Source organism: Nothobranchius furzeri, chromosome 6, assembly GCF_043380555.1.
Source record: "Nothobranchius furzeri strain GRZ-AD chromosome 6, NfurGRZ-RIMD1, whole genome shotgun sequence".
Taxonomy (NCBI): Eukaryota; Metazoa; Chordata; class Actinopteri; order Cyprinodontiformes; family Nothobranchiidae; genus Nothobranchius; species Nothobranchius furzeri.
In genome coordinates this window covers 60,993,266-61,009,669 of record NC_091746.1, presented here as the reverse complement: position 1 = coordinate 61,009,669, position 16,404 = coordinate 60,993,266, and the positions used below count along the sequence as shown (strand labels likewise).

Genomic DNA, 16,404 nt, shown 5'->3' with positions numbered 1-16,404 from the left:
TGTATTAACTTTTAAATGAGCTAGCACTTAATTCAATAAAGCACTTTCACTGTTCATCTTCAGATGTCATTTCCTAAAACATCCTCATTATCTAAAATAATGTTCAATTGCATTTAGGTCTCCATGTAATTTAAAGGTGCATTATGTAGAAATAAAGTAAATATGACATCCTGTGGTAAAATGTGGTTACTGCAACCACTTTAAACAGCTCTGGAGCTTTTTGCTGGCCTTCGTCAAATTACAATCATCCGCGCTGCAGTATTAGCTCGCAGGAGACATGGCAACTCCACGCTCATTGATGGAAAACAGTGGCAACGTCCCTCCTTATGTTTTGGAAGGAGAAAAACTGACAATCCCTGCAGCCAGCTGGATATGAAATATGTTTCAGTTTAACCTTCCTTCCAAAAGGACCCTTTTGGGATTTTCTCACTGTAAAACTGAGAGAATTATTATTCATGTTTTCAATTATCATGTTTTATGCTTTTATTACAATTAAAGATTGTTTCATTTATGCTTTCATTACAATTAAAGAATGTTTCATTTGTCATGTTTTATGCTTAATGATTATACCATTTAAATGCTTAAACAGTTGCTGTATTGTAAAATTCCCTCATGAGACTTTAAGGGTGTTAAAATCTGACCTAATGTGATCCAAGGATGACCTGAGGAGATCTGCTGTTCTGTCAATTGCTGAATCGTGCAAACTGTTTGCTACTCATCGTGTGATTAGACACTGAAAGTTCTTCGTGTAATAATGAATGCTCTTTGTTTTAAACTTGTAACAATTTAGGACTGAGAGCTGTGTTTCCCCCCTCCCTTTAGATCAGCTCTCAGGCATGTAACCAGGGAAGCTCCAAATTTGTAATAAATAGAGGTGCTCGGATTTCAAAGGCCAGAATGGTTTGGGGAAGCGTCAGCTCAGTGGAGACTGGGTTGGTGTGACTTTATTCCATTCTCCTCGAGCTTAAACAGAATTCTGACTTTTGTGTCTCTTTCCTTGTGTTGTGTTGTTATATGGTGTCTTAGGTGCTTAAACCTGACAAAAACTATCACTATATTCTTACATATTGCACCTTTAAGGTACACTGAACAATTATTTTATAATGTTCCCTAAATTAATAAAGAAGTAGGTCGTTGTGCATTCAAATTCAAAGCTCCAATAGTCTCTTAATCTCTTTAAGGCATCATTATATGATCATATGCAAAATACATGCCCCTGCGTTTGACTATACCCACTCTTAACTGTCACTTAACTTCATTATGCTGAACTGTACTGTACTTGCACGTCACGTTTTATATCTGAACGTCTACGGTTACCGCATTGAAGCATTTAGAGGACAGGGATTTGAGAGAGGGTTAAGATTTGTTGAGCTGTATGAATGTTGTTGTGAATGGGAAGTTTTGTTAAGGGTATTGTTGCTTGTGCAGCTTGGAAACAAGATGATGCTTCTCAGGGGATTATCCTTCAAATATAGAGGATAAAGTATGACTGGAGCAAACTGGTCCTCAGCACTTTAAAAGGTGCAAAACAAACAGAACTGACGTTTCGACAGATTATGTCTTCTTCTTTTACTAAATTTCAAATATCTTTGATTTATTCAAAACTGATGATAAACTTGCAAATCTGTCCCTTAAAAGAATTCTGCATGCTGAATTTAGAGCAATTAAAATTGTTGTAGTCGAACTGGTAAGAAATGTGATGTCACTGCTGAAAAATTCAAACTGAAGGAAATGCTCACATAGGTGTTTTTTCTCACAGATTATTTATTGAAAAGGTTAAAATAGATCATAGTGGGTCCTGGCCACGGGTTGTTCCTGTTGTCTCAGAAGGATTACTCTTTCCAGAGTAAATATTTAGTACAAACATTACGTTTTAGTTTCCTTTAGTGGGATCTGTGACAGTACGTCTTTTGATACAATGTCAAAACAGTCTCCATTCCGTAAATATGTTTCCAAATAAATAAAAGCGGGAGTGTTAAAAGATTTTTCCTTTGTGGAATTCATTTATTAGAAAACACTTTTTTAATATTGAAGCTTTCACAAAAAAACAACTATGATGTATAATTTTTATAGATATAGCTTTATATGTATGGGGGAGGGGCTCCCTCTATTAAAGCCTCATTCCTCATAAGAAGTAAATTTTTACATAGCAGTGTTTGACATCAGACATTACAGGCTGAGCAGTGTACGCAAACAAGAAAAATACGATCAATTAGGGGTGTACCATTAATATTAACCAACACTGGTTTTAAATTGCAATATCTCTGTCAATTGTTACTTTTTTCATGAGAAAACATTTTCATCCCATGCCCTTCAGCTTCTTCTCCTCACACTCAAAATGCCAAAATATGACAGATCCACGGTTTCTATTTGATATACTTAAGTTTGTTTGGGACAACTGGCCTAACTTAAATCAAAGTAGTTGTCATAGTTTGCACATGATATGACATGGGGTGTTAGTTACCTAAAATTATTATATCATTTTTATTTTGGAAGGCGGGGGATGTGCGTTTGCATTTATTGGTACTGATTTATATCACATCGGAAATTAAGCGTTAGATTTTATCGATCTACTGGAAAATGGTAAAAAAGACAATATCAAACATCCCTAATTAGAATCCCGTTTCTCCGTTTCCACTGAAGAGGGACAGTTTGTCTAAATAGGTGCGAACCTTACAGACCACCAGGCCATAATACGTCTTTAACAGCGAACATCTTCCACCTCGCTGTTGTAGGTGAGTCCAGATCGTTTCTAACTCCTGGCTCCCCATTCTCGCTGAGCCGAACAGATACTTGTAGCAGCAGGCATTATAGTGGATGTGTTTCTCTCCTGGGAACCTGGCACTGTGGGCTGGTGTCACACCAGCTTTCTGAGCACAGAGACCCACAAAAACGTCAGCAGGCACAGGTAAAAGGATGGCTGCAGATGCCACGTACACTTTCCGGACAACATCCTGGGACAGAACATAAGCTGTTCCGTCGCAGTATTCAGGCAGGTGTTTTGGGGGATAGACCGAGGGAGGGAGGTAGCCAGGACTGTTGGAGTCCCTGTTAGGAGAGTCATTTTGGATCACCCTACCTAGATACAGGTCTTCGGGGTGCCTGTGAAGCCCCAACAAGTAGCTTCCAATGGCGGGGAGGTTGACAAACACAGCCTCATTAGTCAGCAGAACAAAACGTGCTAGAGGACAAAATGTGATGATCCAACGAAGAGCCAAGACTGTCCTCTCTCTGGATCCATGGAAGGATGAATCATCTGCAGAACGGCCCTGGACTATATCTCCATAATGCTCAGACTCTCTCAAGAGAACTTCCTGAGTGTCTGAAGTCTGAGATGCTCCTATAAAGAACAGTGTCTTTACCGGACACCCTTGAATTAGTGTTTGGTTTGCCCATGTTCTTCTGACTGCATCTCTCTGAGTGATGTTAGCAGGAGAGCTGAAGACTAGAGTCAGAAGGAGGAGGTCGGGGTTTCTGCAGGCTTCAGGATTGGTGATCGAGTATGCCTGGGATAGGTTCTCCTTTGCAGCGCTAAGGTCCAGTTTTCTCGCTTTCTCTCTCACACTAACGACCATACCATCCGTGTAAACAATAGGTGTGGGCTGCAGGAGATACTCCTCAACAAAATCTGCCCCAAACAACAAGGCATGGAAAAGCATCACGTTGAAGAAGAGGAAACACCACTGATGGGTGCGCAGCTTGCACAGGAAACACTGGAATTGAATTATTTGAAGAGAGACAGAGAGTATAGGTTAACAAGGTGATATAACTTAATCTACAATTTAGGAGTCAAATATAAAAAACATATCAGTACCTGCATGACAGCTGATGACGTTGGATTGTTGTTCACCTGTGTTCTAAGCTCCAGGTGATGAGTGGACCTGCTTTAGGCTTTACAACAATAACAGGGTTTCTGCTTTCATGACACTCTAGAAGCATGTAACCCTGCACCCCGCACCCAAAGTCAGTCCTCGTTTAGGGGAGTGTTCCGTGCATTGTTCATGCAACTTTAATGATATGTGGAAGGGAGCTGTTTCAAGCCAATACCCCTTCAAATACCAGCAATGAACTACTTTTACTGTGTACTTTTTCAGTTATTGTACTTCAAATTACATACAAAAAGCTCTATGTGCCGTGTTTGAGATAGGATAAAACGGTATTTGGGGAAAAGGACACTAGGCCACCTATACATGCTTACTAAGTACCTCGAGTACTACCTGGTACCAAAGTATGAACTACTTTTACTGTGTACTTTTTCAGTAATTGTACTACAAAATACGTACAAAAAGCCAAAAGTGGAGAGTTTGAGATAGGATAAAATGGCATTTTGGAAAAAGGACACTAGGCCACCTATACATGCTTACTAAATGCCTCTAGTACTACCTGTTACCAAAGTATGAACTACTTTTACTGTGAACTTTTTCAGTTACTGTACTTCAAATTACATACAAAACGCTCAATGTGCCGTGTTAGAGATAGGATAAAACAGTATTTGGGAAAAAGGACACTAGGCCACCTATACATGCATACTAAGTACCTCGAGTACTACCTGGTACCAAAGTATGAACTACTTTTACTGTGAACTTTTTCAGTTATTGTACTTCAAATTACGTACAAAAAGCCAAAAGTGGCGAGTTTGAGATAGGATAAAATGGCATTTTGAAAAAAGGACACTAGGCACCCTATACATGCTTACTACGTACCTCTAGTACTACCTGGTACCAAAGTATGAACTACTTTTACTGTGAACATTTTCAGTTAGTGTACTTCAAATTACGTACAAAATGCTCAATGTGCCGTGTTACAGATAGGATAAAACAGTATCTGGGAAAAAGGACACTAGGCCACCTATAAATGCATACTAAGTACCTCGAGTACTACCTGGTAACAAAGTATGAACTACTTTTACTGTGCACTTTTTCAGTAATTGTACTTCAAAGTATGTCCAAAAAGCTTAGGTGCCATGTTTGAGATAGGATCAAATGAGATTTGGGAAAAAGGACACTAGGCCACCTAAAAATGCATACTAAGTACCTGTGTCAGGTTTGTTGGCAGATCTGAAGCGTGACTGAGAGTTCTGTTGCCCAGACGCGGAGAGACGGAGATAACCGGCGTGGTTATTTCCTGTCGGTGTAGCTTGAGGGTTTAGAGGGCTGGTAACCCTGGAGGCTCGATGCAAAGTCTGGTGAGAACGATGACTGAGCAATGAATGAAACGCCGGCACTTCCTTAAGTAGTGTCGGCGTGATGACGTCAGTCGCCACGTTAGTGGCAGGAATGAATGGAATGCAGTCAGCTGGAGGAGTTCGTGACAGGACCCCCCCCTCTAGGGACGGCACCCGAAGTCCCAGGACGGCGGGCCCAGAAGTCTGCTAGCAGGGCAGGATCGACAAACGAGCTCGTGGGCTCCCAAGAGCATTCCTCAGGCCCGTACCCCTCCCAGTCCACGAGGTACTGCCAACCTCGTCCCCGGCGGCGGGCGTCCAGTATCCTGCGGACCGTGTAGGTGCGATCCGCCTCAACACCGCGGGGCGGAGGCACCCGGACCGGTGGAGGGTGGAGAGGAGAGGAGATCACCGGCTTAAGCTGGGAGACGTGAAAGACCGGGTGGATCCGGAGAGTAGCCGGGAGGCGTAGACGGCAGGTGACTGGATTGATGACCTTGAGGACAGGGAACGGACCCAGGAAGCGAGGAGTGAGCTTCCGGGAGCCAGCCGGCATCCTCAGGTTAGCGGAGGAGAGCCACACCTGGTCGCCAGACCGGAAGACGGGGCCAGGCCGGTGGCGGCGGCGATGCTGACGGGCATACTCCGTGTTGGCCCGGGTGATGGCCGCACGGGCCCGGATCCAGGCGAGCCGACAGCGGCGGACCAGCGTCTGGGCAGCAGGGACCTCCACCTCGGGCACCTGATGATCAAACAGAGGAGGCTGATACCCGTAACAGGTCTCGAAGGGAGACAGACTCGTGGCAGAGGAGGTCTGGAGGTTGTGCGACAGCTCCGCCCACAGGAGGAAGCGGGGCCAGGTGGTCGGCTGGGACGAAGCGAAGCAGCGCAGGTAGCGTCCAAGCTGCTGGTTAGCTCTCTCTGTCTGACCGTTTGTCTGCGGGTGGTATCCAGAGGACAGACTGGTGGAAGCACCGACCAGGCGACAGAACGCCTTCCAGAAGCGTGAGACGAACTGGGGTCCTCGGTCGGAAACCACGTCCTGAGGGAAACCATGGAGCCGCACCACCTGTTCCAGGAGCAGTTCGGCCGTTCTCTTGGCAGTGGGGAGGCCGGCCAGGGCCACTAAGTGCACGGCCTTGGAGAAACGGTCCGTGATAGTCATTATAGTGTCCAGGTGGTCGACCACCGGCAGTCCCGTGACAAAGTCCAGCCCGATGTGTGACCACGGCCGTTTGGGCACAGGGAGAGGCTGCAACTCTCCAGCGCCGGGTCGGTTGGAGGACTTGGAGCGAGCACACACATCACATGCAGCTGCAAACTCGCGGACGTCCTTCCTCATGGACGGCCACCAGAGAGCCCGACGGAGGAACTGGAGGGTACGGGCTTGTCCTTGATGTCCCGCGAGCCGCGAACAATGCCCCCACGTGAGCGCCTCTTGCCGGCAGGAGGCGGGAACGTAGAGACGGTTCGGTGGGGTCTCCGGCGGCGCTGGATCGCCAGGAAGTGCCGCCTGTATGGACTGCTCCAACGGCCATTGGAGGGAGGCCAGGAAGCGTTGAGTCGGCAGAATGGTCCGAGGCTCCGGGGGGGCGGCATCTGGTGCGAAACGCCGAGAGAGAGCGTCCGCCTTGAGGTTCTTGGAGCCGGGCCGGTAGGCGATATGGAAGTGGTACGGCTCGAAAAAGAGGGCCCACCGAGCCTGACGTGGGTTGAGCTGGCGGGCAGTCTGTAGATGAATGAGATTCTGGTGGTCGGTCCAGATCAGAAAGGGATCGGTGGTCCCCAGGAGCCACTGCCTCCATTCCTCCAGCGCCCATTTTATTGCCAGCAGCTCTCTGTCGCCGACCCCGTAGTTCTGCTGTGTGGGGGAAAACTTCCGGGAGAAGTAGGCACATGGGTGGAGCTTAGAGTCTGGACCCCGTTGTGAGAGAACGGCACCCGCTCCCACATCAGAGGCGTCCACCTCCACGACGAAGGGCCGGGTCTGGTCCGGGTGGAGGAGGATGGGTTCCTTAGTGAAACGTCCGACCAGCTCATGGAAAGCACGGACAGCCTCTGGAGTAAGGCGAAACGGGCGAGGCTGATTGGTGGTTTTGGTGAGTGAGGTCAGTGGTGCTGCGAGGGAGCTGAAGTTGCGTATAAACCTCCGGTAAAAGTTCGAGAAACCCAGGAAGCTTTGCAGCTGCTTCAGGGTCGTGGGTAGAGGCCACTGAGCTACGGCCTGAACCTTCTGGGGGTCCATCTTCAGGCCCTGGGAGGAGATGGTAAAACCCAGGAAGGAGGTGGACTCCTGGTGAAACGCACACTTCTCCAGTTTGCAGTAAAGTCCATGGTCCAGGAGGCGGGACAGAACCGCTCGAACATGACGGATGTGCTCTTCAGCCGTGCGGGAGTAGATGAGGATGTCATCTAGATAGACAAAGACCCAGCGGCCCAACATGTCTCTCAGCACATCTGTAATGAACCGCTGGAAGACGGCGGGGCTGTTGCAGAGTCCAAAAGGCATCACCAAATATTCATAGTGGCCAGTGGGCGTGATAAAAGCGGTCTTCCACTCCTCACCTTCCTTAATACGGATGAGGTTATAGGCGCTGCGCAGATCCAGTTTAGTGAACACTGCGGCTTGGGTGATGGCGTCCAGAGCGGTGCCCATGAGAGGGAGAGGGTGACGGTCCCTGATCGTTATTTTATTTAACCCTCGATAGTCTATGCAGGGCCGGAGTTCCCCCTCCTTCTTCTTAACAAAGAAAAACCCCGCGGCCCCGGGGGATGTTGAGGGTCGGATGAATCCCTTCTGCAGGGCATCAGTTATATAATTGTCCATAGCCCGGGTTTCCGCCGGAGAGAGGGAGAACAGGCGACCCCGAGGGGGGGTGGTGCCGGGCTGGAGCCTGATCTCCAGGTCGTAGGGTCGGTGAGGAGGTAACCTGGTAGTGGGTTCTTTAGCGAAGACCTGAGCGAGGTCATGGTATTGAGGAGGGATGAGCGTCAGGTCTACGTCTGTGGGAGTGGCTGCTCTGGTCCGAGGTGCAGGGGAGTCCCGGTGGTTATGGCAACCCGTGCCCCAGGCCAGGACTTTACTGGTGGACCAGGAGATGTGAGGCTCATGGCGGCAGAACCAGGAATGACCCAGGATGAGTGGCGTGGCCGGAGCCTGGATGACCAGGAAGTGGAGGGTCTCCCGGTGTTGGTCAATAGTCATGTGGAGACCCTGAGTTCGGTGGGTGAGAGGGTACGGCATGATGGGCCGGCCGTCCACAGAGATCACGGGAATGGGTCGGTCGAGGGCGGTGAGGGGTATCTTGAGCCGAGTAACCAGTCCGTGATCGATAAAACACTCCGCAGCCCCAGTGTCTAAAAGTGCCTCCAGTCTGGTCGGGCCTTGGTCCAGGTGGAGGGAGACCGGGAGAGTGGTTCGGTGTGGAGCCGGAAAGGTGGAGACTCCAGGTGGGACAGCTCCTACTCCGACCCGGAGGGACCTTTTCCCGGTCGTTTTGGGCACGTGCCACGGTGGTGACCCAAATCCCCACAGTAAGCGCAGCTTCCCTCCTGGTAGCGCCGTGCCCGTTCCTCAGGGGGAAGATGTCCCAGCTGCATCGGCTCCTCCGTCAGTTGGTGAGCCGGCCGGCGGGGTGACGTCCTGGTGTGTACGGGGGCTGACATGGTGCTCGGCCGGTTCAGGATGCAGCGGTCCAGTTGGAGAGCCAGATCCACTGCCAGGTCCAGGGAGGTTGGGACCTCGTGCCCGATCATGCCCTCCCGGATTCTCGGTGACAGTCCCTCCAGGTAAACGGCCTTTAGGGCGGCGTCATCCCACCTCAACCGAGCTGCTGTCGTCCGGAAGCGAGAGGTGTACTGAGCCGCCGTCTGGGAGCCCTGGCGAAGCTGAAGCAGCCGCGTCTCGTCCGAGATCTCGCTGCTGGGGTGCACAAAAGTCTTTTTCATCTCCTTTACAAAAGTCTCATAGTCATTGCAGGCAGGAGATTTCTGATTGTAAAGAGCCGCCGCCCATTCACCGGCTCGACCTGTCAACAGTGAGGTCAGCAGGGCGACACGAGAGCAGGATGTGGGGTAATGTGCCGGTTGGCACTCGAAAGTCATGGCCAGGGTCGCCAACATGCCCTCCGGGGATCCCCTGGTTCCGTCCCACTTCTCTGGAAGGCTGAGGCGTGGTTCCATCCTGTCAGGAACAGCTGCGGTCTGACGTTGCAGAGCGGTGGTCAGCTGGAGTACTAGCTCGGTGAGTGACTCGATCTTAGTTGCTTGGCGATCAGCTATGGCACGGAGCTGGTTCATTTCTGCCGTATGCTGATCCAAGGTTGCGCGCTGTTGAGCCACTTCGGCACGCAGACGCGCAAACTCCGCTGGGTCAACTTTGGGCTCAGTCATCCTGTCAGGTTCGTTGGCAGATCTGAAGCGTGACTGAGAGTTCTGTTGCCCAGACGCGGAGAGACGGAGATAACCGGCGTGGTTATTTCCTGCCGGTGTAGCTTGAGGGTTTAGAGGGCTGGTAAGCCTGGAGACTCGATGCAAAGTCTGGTGAGAACGATGACTGAGCAATGAATGAAACGCCGGCACTTCCTTAAGTAGTGTCGGCGTGATGACGTCAGTCGCCACGTTAGTGGCAGGAATGAATGGAATGCAGTCAGCTGGAGGAGTCCGTGACAACCTGAGTACTACCTGGTACCAAAATATGAACTACTTTTACTGTGAACCTTTTCAGTTATTGTACTTCAAATTACATACAAAAAGCTCAATGTGCCGTGTTTGAGATAGGATAAAATGGTGTTTGGGAAAAAGGACAGTAGGCCACCTATACAAGCTTACTAAGTACCTCGAGTACTACCTGGTGCCAAAGTATGAACTACTTTTACTGTGTACTTTTTCAGTAATTGTACTTCAAATTACGTACAAAAAGCTCAATGTGCAGTGTTTGAGATAGGATAAAACGGTATTTGGGAAAAAGGACACTAAACCACCTATACATGCTTACTAAGTACCTCGGGTACTACCTGGTACCAAAGTATGAACTATGTTTACTGTGTACATTTTAAGTAATTGTACTTCAAAGTATGTCCAAAAAGTGAACGCGTCATGTTTGAGATAGGATAAAATGAGATTTGGGAAAAAGGACACTAGGCCACCTATACATGCATACTACGTACCTGAGTACTACCTGTTACCAAATTATGAACTACTTTTACTGTTTACTGTTTCAGTTATTGTACTTCAAAGTATGTCCAAAAAGCGAACCTGCTGTGTTTGAGATAGGATAAAATGAGATTTGGGAAAAAGGACACTAGGCCACCTATACATGCATACTAAGTACCTGAGTACTACCTGGTACCAAAGTATGAACTACTTTCACAGTGTACTTTTTCAGTAATTGTACTTCAAAGTATGTCCAAAAAGCGAACGTGCCGTGTTTGAGATAGGATAAAACGGTATTTGAGAAAAAGGACACTAGGCCACTTATACATGCATACTAAGTGTAATGTTTCTTGAATTAAGCACGACGTTTCATGTTCTTTGTAAAATATGTTTATTTCTCTTCTTCACCAGCTGTTTGTCATTGACCTCATCAACACTCTCTACCCTTAAAGAGATAATCTAATACCACCCCCTTGTGTGCAGAGCCATAACAGTTATCACTACATCCCCATTTGTCCCACAAAAAAAAACTTTATTTTTTATTTTTTTTATTTTTTTCATGCACTATTAAAGATTCAATCTCTCTGGAGGCTTAATAATGCGAGTTGTCCTTCTGAGTCCACAGGATACAGGCTCAGATTTGGCTCCCTCTGCTGACGAGACGCTGTCCTGCACAGCCATCCCTGCTGACAAACCATGCCGTGCAGTCGGCTCAACAACAAGAGACGAACTATAATCAAAGTCCTGTCCCTGGAGTCTCTTGAGTCTTCAACAAGTCACGACGGTTGCGCCTCAATGTCTGGCCATCTTCAGTCCTGACCACATAGGATCTAGGACCAACTTCCCCCATAACAGCAGCTCTCCTACTCCAGTGATTGGAATCCTCAACTCTCACTGTATCATTCTGGACCAGCGGCTCCAGTGATCTGGTTGACCTGTCTTAATTCCTCTTCTGTCTCATTTGCAGATATTTTCTTCGGAACCCCAGATCCCGGGGTACCCCATGAGGGACACTGAATGGGAGAGTGGTCCTCAATCTTCGTCGCATCAGAAGCTCAGCAGGAGACACACCATGTTCAAGTGGTGAGGCTCTATAACTCAACAGAGCCAAATGGGGGTCAGCATGGTTGTCTTTTGCCTTCCTGAGAAGATGTTTCACGATCTGGACCCCCTTTTCGGCCTTCCCATTGGACTGAGGAAACAGTGGGCTCGAGGTGATATGTAGGAAATCATAATCCACAGCAAACTTATGAAACTCTTGGCAGCTGTAACATGGTCCATTGTCACTGTAAACAACATGAGAGATCCCCTGTCGGGCAAAAATTGATTACGATTGTGAAATCACAATAACAGCAGAAATATTGCGGAGGACCACTACTTCCGGATAATTGGAATAATAGTCAATAATAGTCAATCACTAACAAGTACTACCGGGTAAAAAAATATGAACTGCTTTTACTGTGCACTTTTTCATTAATTGTACTACAAAGTACGTACAAAAAGCCAAAAATGGCGAGTTTGAGATAGGATAAAATGGCATTTTGGAAAAAGGACACTAGGCCACCTATACGTCCATTTTGGAGCAGTCCGGGGGGACGGTGAACTCTGAATGACCTATAAAATAAAGTTTAATATCTCAGAAACCATAGCAGCACAAACGTCAATTTTACCTGCACAAATCAGCACAAACAAAGCACTAACCGAGCAGCCTATTTGCCTGCAATTTTGAAGCTGACAGGGGGTCAGCTTCATAGAGCTTGAGAGATTGGAGGTGTGGCGTGAGAGCGTGTGAAGAGGGTCAAATGCGTGAGTTGGCAGCCCATACGTGCTTATGCGCAATACGTCCGAAAGCGCAAGTCATTTGCATGTACATTTACATTAGTAACTAGAACAAAGGGCCACATTTCTACGCCTTTGTGGCGTCACTAAACTTAAGCAATATATAGGTCAGATCTGTCAGACTAAAATCTCGTTTAGAGCAGTCACTTTTACTTCTGCTGAAACCTAATTTTTAGAGATCAACATGTCTCAAAGAAAGCCTGTAGATGAGACTCCAGGCAAATCTCGTAGACTTTATTTTTCAGAAAGAGGAAATGATCGGCTCTCTTCATCTGAACAACATGCTAAAATTAGAAAGTTTTCCAAAAATTAGACCACCAGTTTCAAGCAGAAAAAAAATCTCAGAATCATTGTTTTCAACAGAGACTGAGCCAAGCGCGGGCACAGACATGACATGTTTTTGGACAGTAGAAATTATCGACCGTGTGTGTGTGGACAGCCAAGCACCTCGGGTACCAGTAGGGTAATACATCGTTTACTTTCATCCAACACATTCTCACTCCCAGCGCGTCAAAAAATAAAAAATAAAAAAACGCTTGGTCAGCCACCCTCCACGTCATACCCCTGACGCCAAAAGTGCCCTTTTTCGTCACTTATGTGTGTACCGTGAGGAAATATGGGTTTTCTGTGCCAAAGGTTTCATTTGGCCCGGCTGGGTCAAAGCTGGGTCGCTCAGAACTTTCACACACAGATTGAGACCTTTGCCGACATGAAGTCTGCAAGAGTCTGCTGCAAACCATAACATTTGCCACCTGCAGTGCCAGAAGATGGTGTTCTCATGGAAGCTAGTCATAACATAACAAAGTCTTAAACTTCCTTTCCTTTATTTTAAATGTTAAATAATCATTATTATCATTTTGCTCATGATGAAGGTGTTTTAATCAAATGAATGATTATTATGCTTTGGGTAATCATAATGACCTATAATGAATCAATACTTAATTAAATAATGTTTGAAGATGTTTGGTAACGAACTTCACGCACACTCAAACACTCACACACACACACACACACACACACTCTCACAGTAAACTCCAAAACACATTTGCTCTGACGCACAAGTTTTGCTTTGGGAGGAGAAGTGGTTTTTGGTAAGTTTCAGTTCATGTTGTTCAGTTCGTGTTGGTCAACGAGAGAGAGAGGACGTGTGAACAACCGCTAACGGGGGAACGGAGCCCACCGGCTCCTTTCTCCCCCCCCTCACGCTATTCCTGCCAAGCCAGACAGGATAGCCGAATTGCAACCAGCTAACGCAGACTCGTCCAGTCTTTTGATTTCTGAGTAATTTAAACTTAAGAAAGCGCATCTGCAAACGCTTTATCATCACGTGTACCGAGGGCAACTCTGGACCGGGTCACCAGCACACCTCTGTCTCCTCTGCCAGCCAAGGTGTCATCTGGAGTACCACCCTCCTGGGTCCCGGATCTAAAAGAGGGTCCGAATACGGTGAGGCAGTCCACGACAGATAGCGTTTGATGCATCTTTTCCAACGAAACCTACGTTTATTCAAACCATCACTTTTCACTCAGACACCTGTTTCTTCCTGAAGCAAAATCAGACGCACACACGCATTCATCTCACCTCATTCTCAATTTTCACACATTCAACACAAGGTCTATTTGAGCAAGTTTAAAATATCAACTGTTAAAGATTGTTCAACAAAGTTGCCAATGTTGATTGTTGTTCCTATGCTTGTCATTTCAAAATCATTAGTTAATTTGAAGAATTAAAACTTTTAACTTTCAAACTTTTCTCTTCATTGAACTGAAACACAGACACACGGATATGATTGTCAGTTTATCGATGAAAACAACCTTTGAGTCTTCTTAATTCTATAAAATTTGGTTATTAATTTATTACAAATTAATATCACAAATTAAAATGTAGAATGGTTCCTCTTTCATAAAAGAGCATAAACCATTACACTACATGTGCGAAAAAGAGTTTTTCCCTTTTCTTACTGCAGATCCCAATGCAGCGTAAAACTGACGCAATGGGATGTTCGCAGCCAGGGCACCAAACAAGCTCATTGTACCTCACCCTAACCTTATCCTCTTGTTATTTCACCTTCCCCTCACCCCTATCCTAACCTTAACCATCTTGCTAGCGAACACGTTAGTGATGTGTCGGTTGCTCTAAAAGACGGCTCTATGAAGTGAATGGTGGGAGCCGTCTCGTCATTGGTCGGGTATGGACCGAGGCAACGAGAGGGGTAGGTTTCAACTACCAAGGTGGACGTTAAAAGTAGAGGGTATTTGTTACCTCCCCCTTGCCAGATGGTATGTTCCAACGTTCCCCTTGGGTGGCAAATATGAAAATTCAGTCAGAATGCATGGGAAACAAACGCTTAATCACAGTGAGAATAACGTTTTAGGTAGCAAGAGGGTTAAGGTTAGGAAGAGGGTGAGGGGAAGGTTATAAATAATAAAACGTTAAGGTTTAGGTGCGGTTAAATGAGCTTGTTTGGTGCCCTGGCTGCGGACATCCCATCGCGTCAATTTCACGCTGCATTGGGATCTGCAGTCAGAAAAGGGAAAAATCCCATTTCGCACATAAGTGATGAAAAAGGGCACTTTTGGCGTCAAGGGTCCAACGCGGAGGGTGACAACAGCAACCCAAAAAAAGAAGGGTACCTTATTTGTGAACTCAGAGAGGTAGATTACAAACAATCCTTTCTGGGATCTAGCATTTGCCATACAAGATGACCTAGATGCAATCCAGCTGCAAAAAAGGTCAGATTGAGCAAAAAGAGAAACCTCTGCTGCTGAATCGGACCAACATAACAACCCGATTGCTTTCGAGCTGCAGAAAGACGACATTCCTTTTGCAATCTATGGCTTCAGAATCTGAGCAAGAGGTCATTGAGTGCCACGAGAAAAGACAGGACACACTCCTGGGTTCAATATTTGAAGTCCAGACTCCACCTGAGGAACCAACACATTCTCACTCCCAGCGCGTCAAAAATAAACGCTTGGTCAGCCACCCTCCGCGTCAGACCCTTGATGCCAAAAGTGCCCATTTTCGTCACTTCTGTGCGAAAAGGGGTTTTTCCCTTTTCTGACTGCAGATCCTAAGGCCGGGGACACACCGGCTGCTGAAGCGTCGCGAAGCGCCGGGAGGCGAAGCGCTCATGAAATTCGGCTGCTGCTCGCTGCTCCTCAGTTCAGACCAGACGCTTGTTTCTCCGCTCCGGTCGAGGTGCGCCTCGTAGTTTTTCTTTTAACCACTTGGTGCCCTCCATTTCCTCTGCCTTTTCTCTGCTCTTTTCCTCTACAGCCCCCTCTCCCTTGCTGTTTGTGTGTGTGTGTTTGTACGTGTGTGTGTGAACCTATGGTGTGAACCAGTTGTTTAGCCTAGTGAACTAGACCAAATTCTTGCTTTGCAAAGAATGGTCTAGGCACGCTCCATTGGAACCTCAGCAGCTCCTACCAGGACTCTGGGTAGCCAATCACAGGTCTCTAGAGGGGTTTCAAACACACAAAGAGCTGTGATTGGTCCATAATGGTGGGCCAATCATAGTGCTCTATCTGCTTAGTGAACAAATCACAGAGCTTTATCTGCTTTGTGGGCCAATCAGGGCACTCTATATGCCTGGTGGGTGGGATGCTGCAACAGAGTGAAACAAGAGTATGTCACATTCATTGTCCAGTGGAATGCGGAGATCATTTGAAACAAAACGGTAGAACCCGCCCCACAACCGAGAGCCGTCAATGGAGCATGGCCAGACTAAATAATACATTTATTTAGTCTGGCTTGCCAGGCTACCAGTTGTTCATAGCTGGCCTAAGACTTTCTGCCTCTCTGTCCTGTTTGCTCCGGTTGAAAGACACCCAAAACCACACCCCCGTCTCGTGGTCTCACACACACACACACACACACACACACACACACACACACACACACACACACAAGTTCGCTGTGTGTGTGTGTGTGTGTGGTTTTTTGGCAGTGTCTGTTTATGAAGACATTTGACTACCGCGGAATTGTATTTTGAAATGCTTTATTTTGTTAAATTTACCGGCCTGCCTCTTATGTCAAGGTTTCACTTCCTGCCAGAATTGAAGCGGTTCACCCGCGGCTCGCGAAAAAAATAGAGCAGACACTGAAACGATTGCTGCACGGCATAGGCGCGCGGCCCATGTGGTCTATAGAATAGGATAACAAGGGTGCCGAATGAAGGCGTTCCCCTTTTTGCGGCGCTCCAGTGGCCGGTGTGTCCCCGGCGTAATGCAGCGTGAAACTGACGC

General features: G+C 47.2%; 1 protein-coding gene across 1 annotated transcript; it reads right to left on the bottom strand.

Annotated features, from left to right (window-relative positions):
* Nucleotides 1-2,142: 2,142 nt before the first annotated feature.
* LOC107395569 (beta-1,3-galactosyltransferase 9) lies at nucleotides 2,143-10,999 on the bottom strand. Its single transcript, XM_070551983.1, has 4 exons — nucleotides 10,949-10,999; nucleotides 7,042-7,178; nucleotides 3,815-3,881; nucleotides 2,143-3,713 (listed from the first exon to the last, which is right to left on the bottom strand). Exons 1-4 carry the CDS (start codon nucleotides 10,997-10,999, stop codon nucleotides 2,613-2,615), a joined length of 1,356 nt encoding a protein of 451 aa, XP_070408084.1. The 3' UTR covers nucleotides 2,143-2,612.
* Between the last annotated feature and the right edge of the window lie 5,405 nt (nucleotides 11,000-16,404).

Excerpts from the sequence above, each read along its gene's own strand:
- LOC107395569 (XM_070551983.1), bottom strand. The coding sequence starts at position 10,999 with ATGGCTGTGCAGGACAGCGTCTCGTCAGCAGAGGGAGCCAAATCTGAG. Across the intron at positions 7,179-10,948 it reads AGGGAGCCAAATCTGAGCCT|GAACCCATCCTCCTCCACCC; the intron begins GTATCCTGTGGA and ends CGTTTCACTAAG. Across the intron at positions 3,882-7,041 it reads TGTGCCTACTTCTCCCGGAA|GTCCACTCATCACCTGGAGC; the intron begins GTTTTCCCCCAC and ends AGCCTAAAGCAG.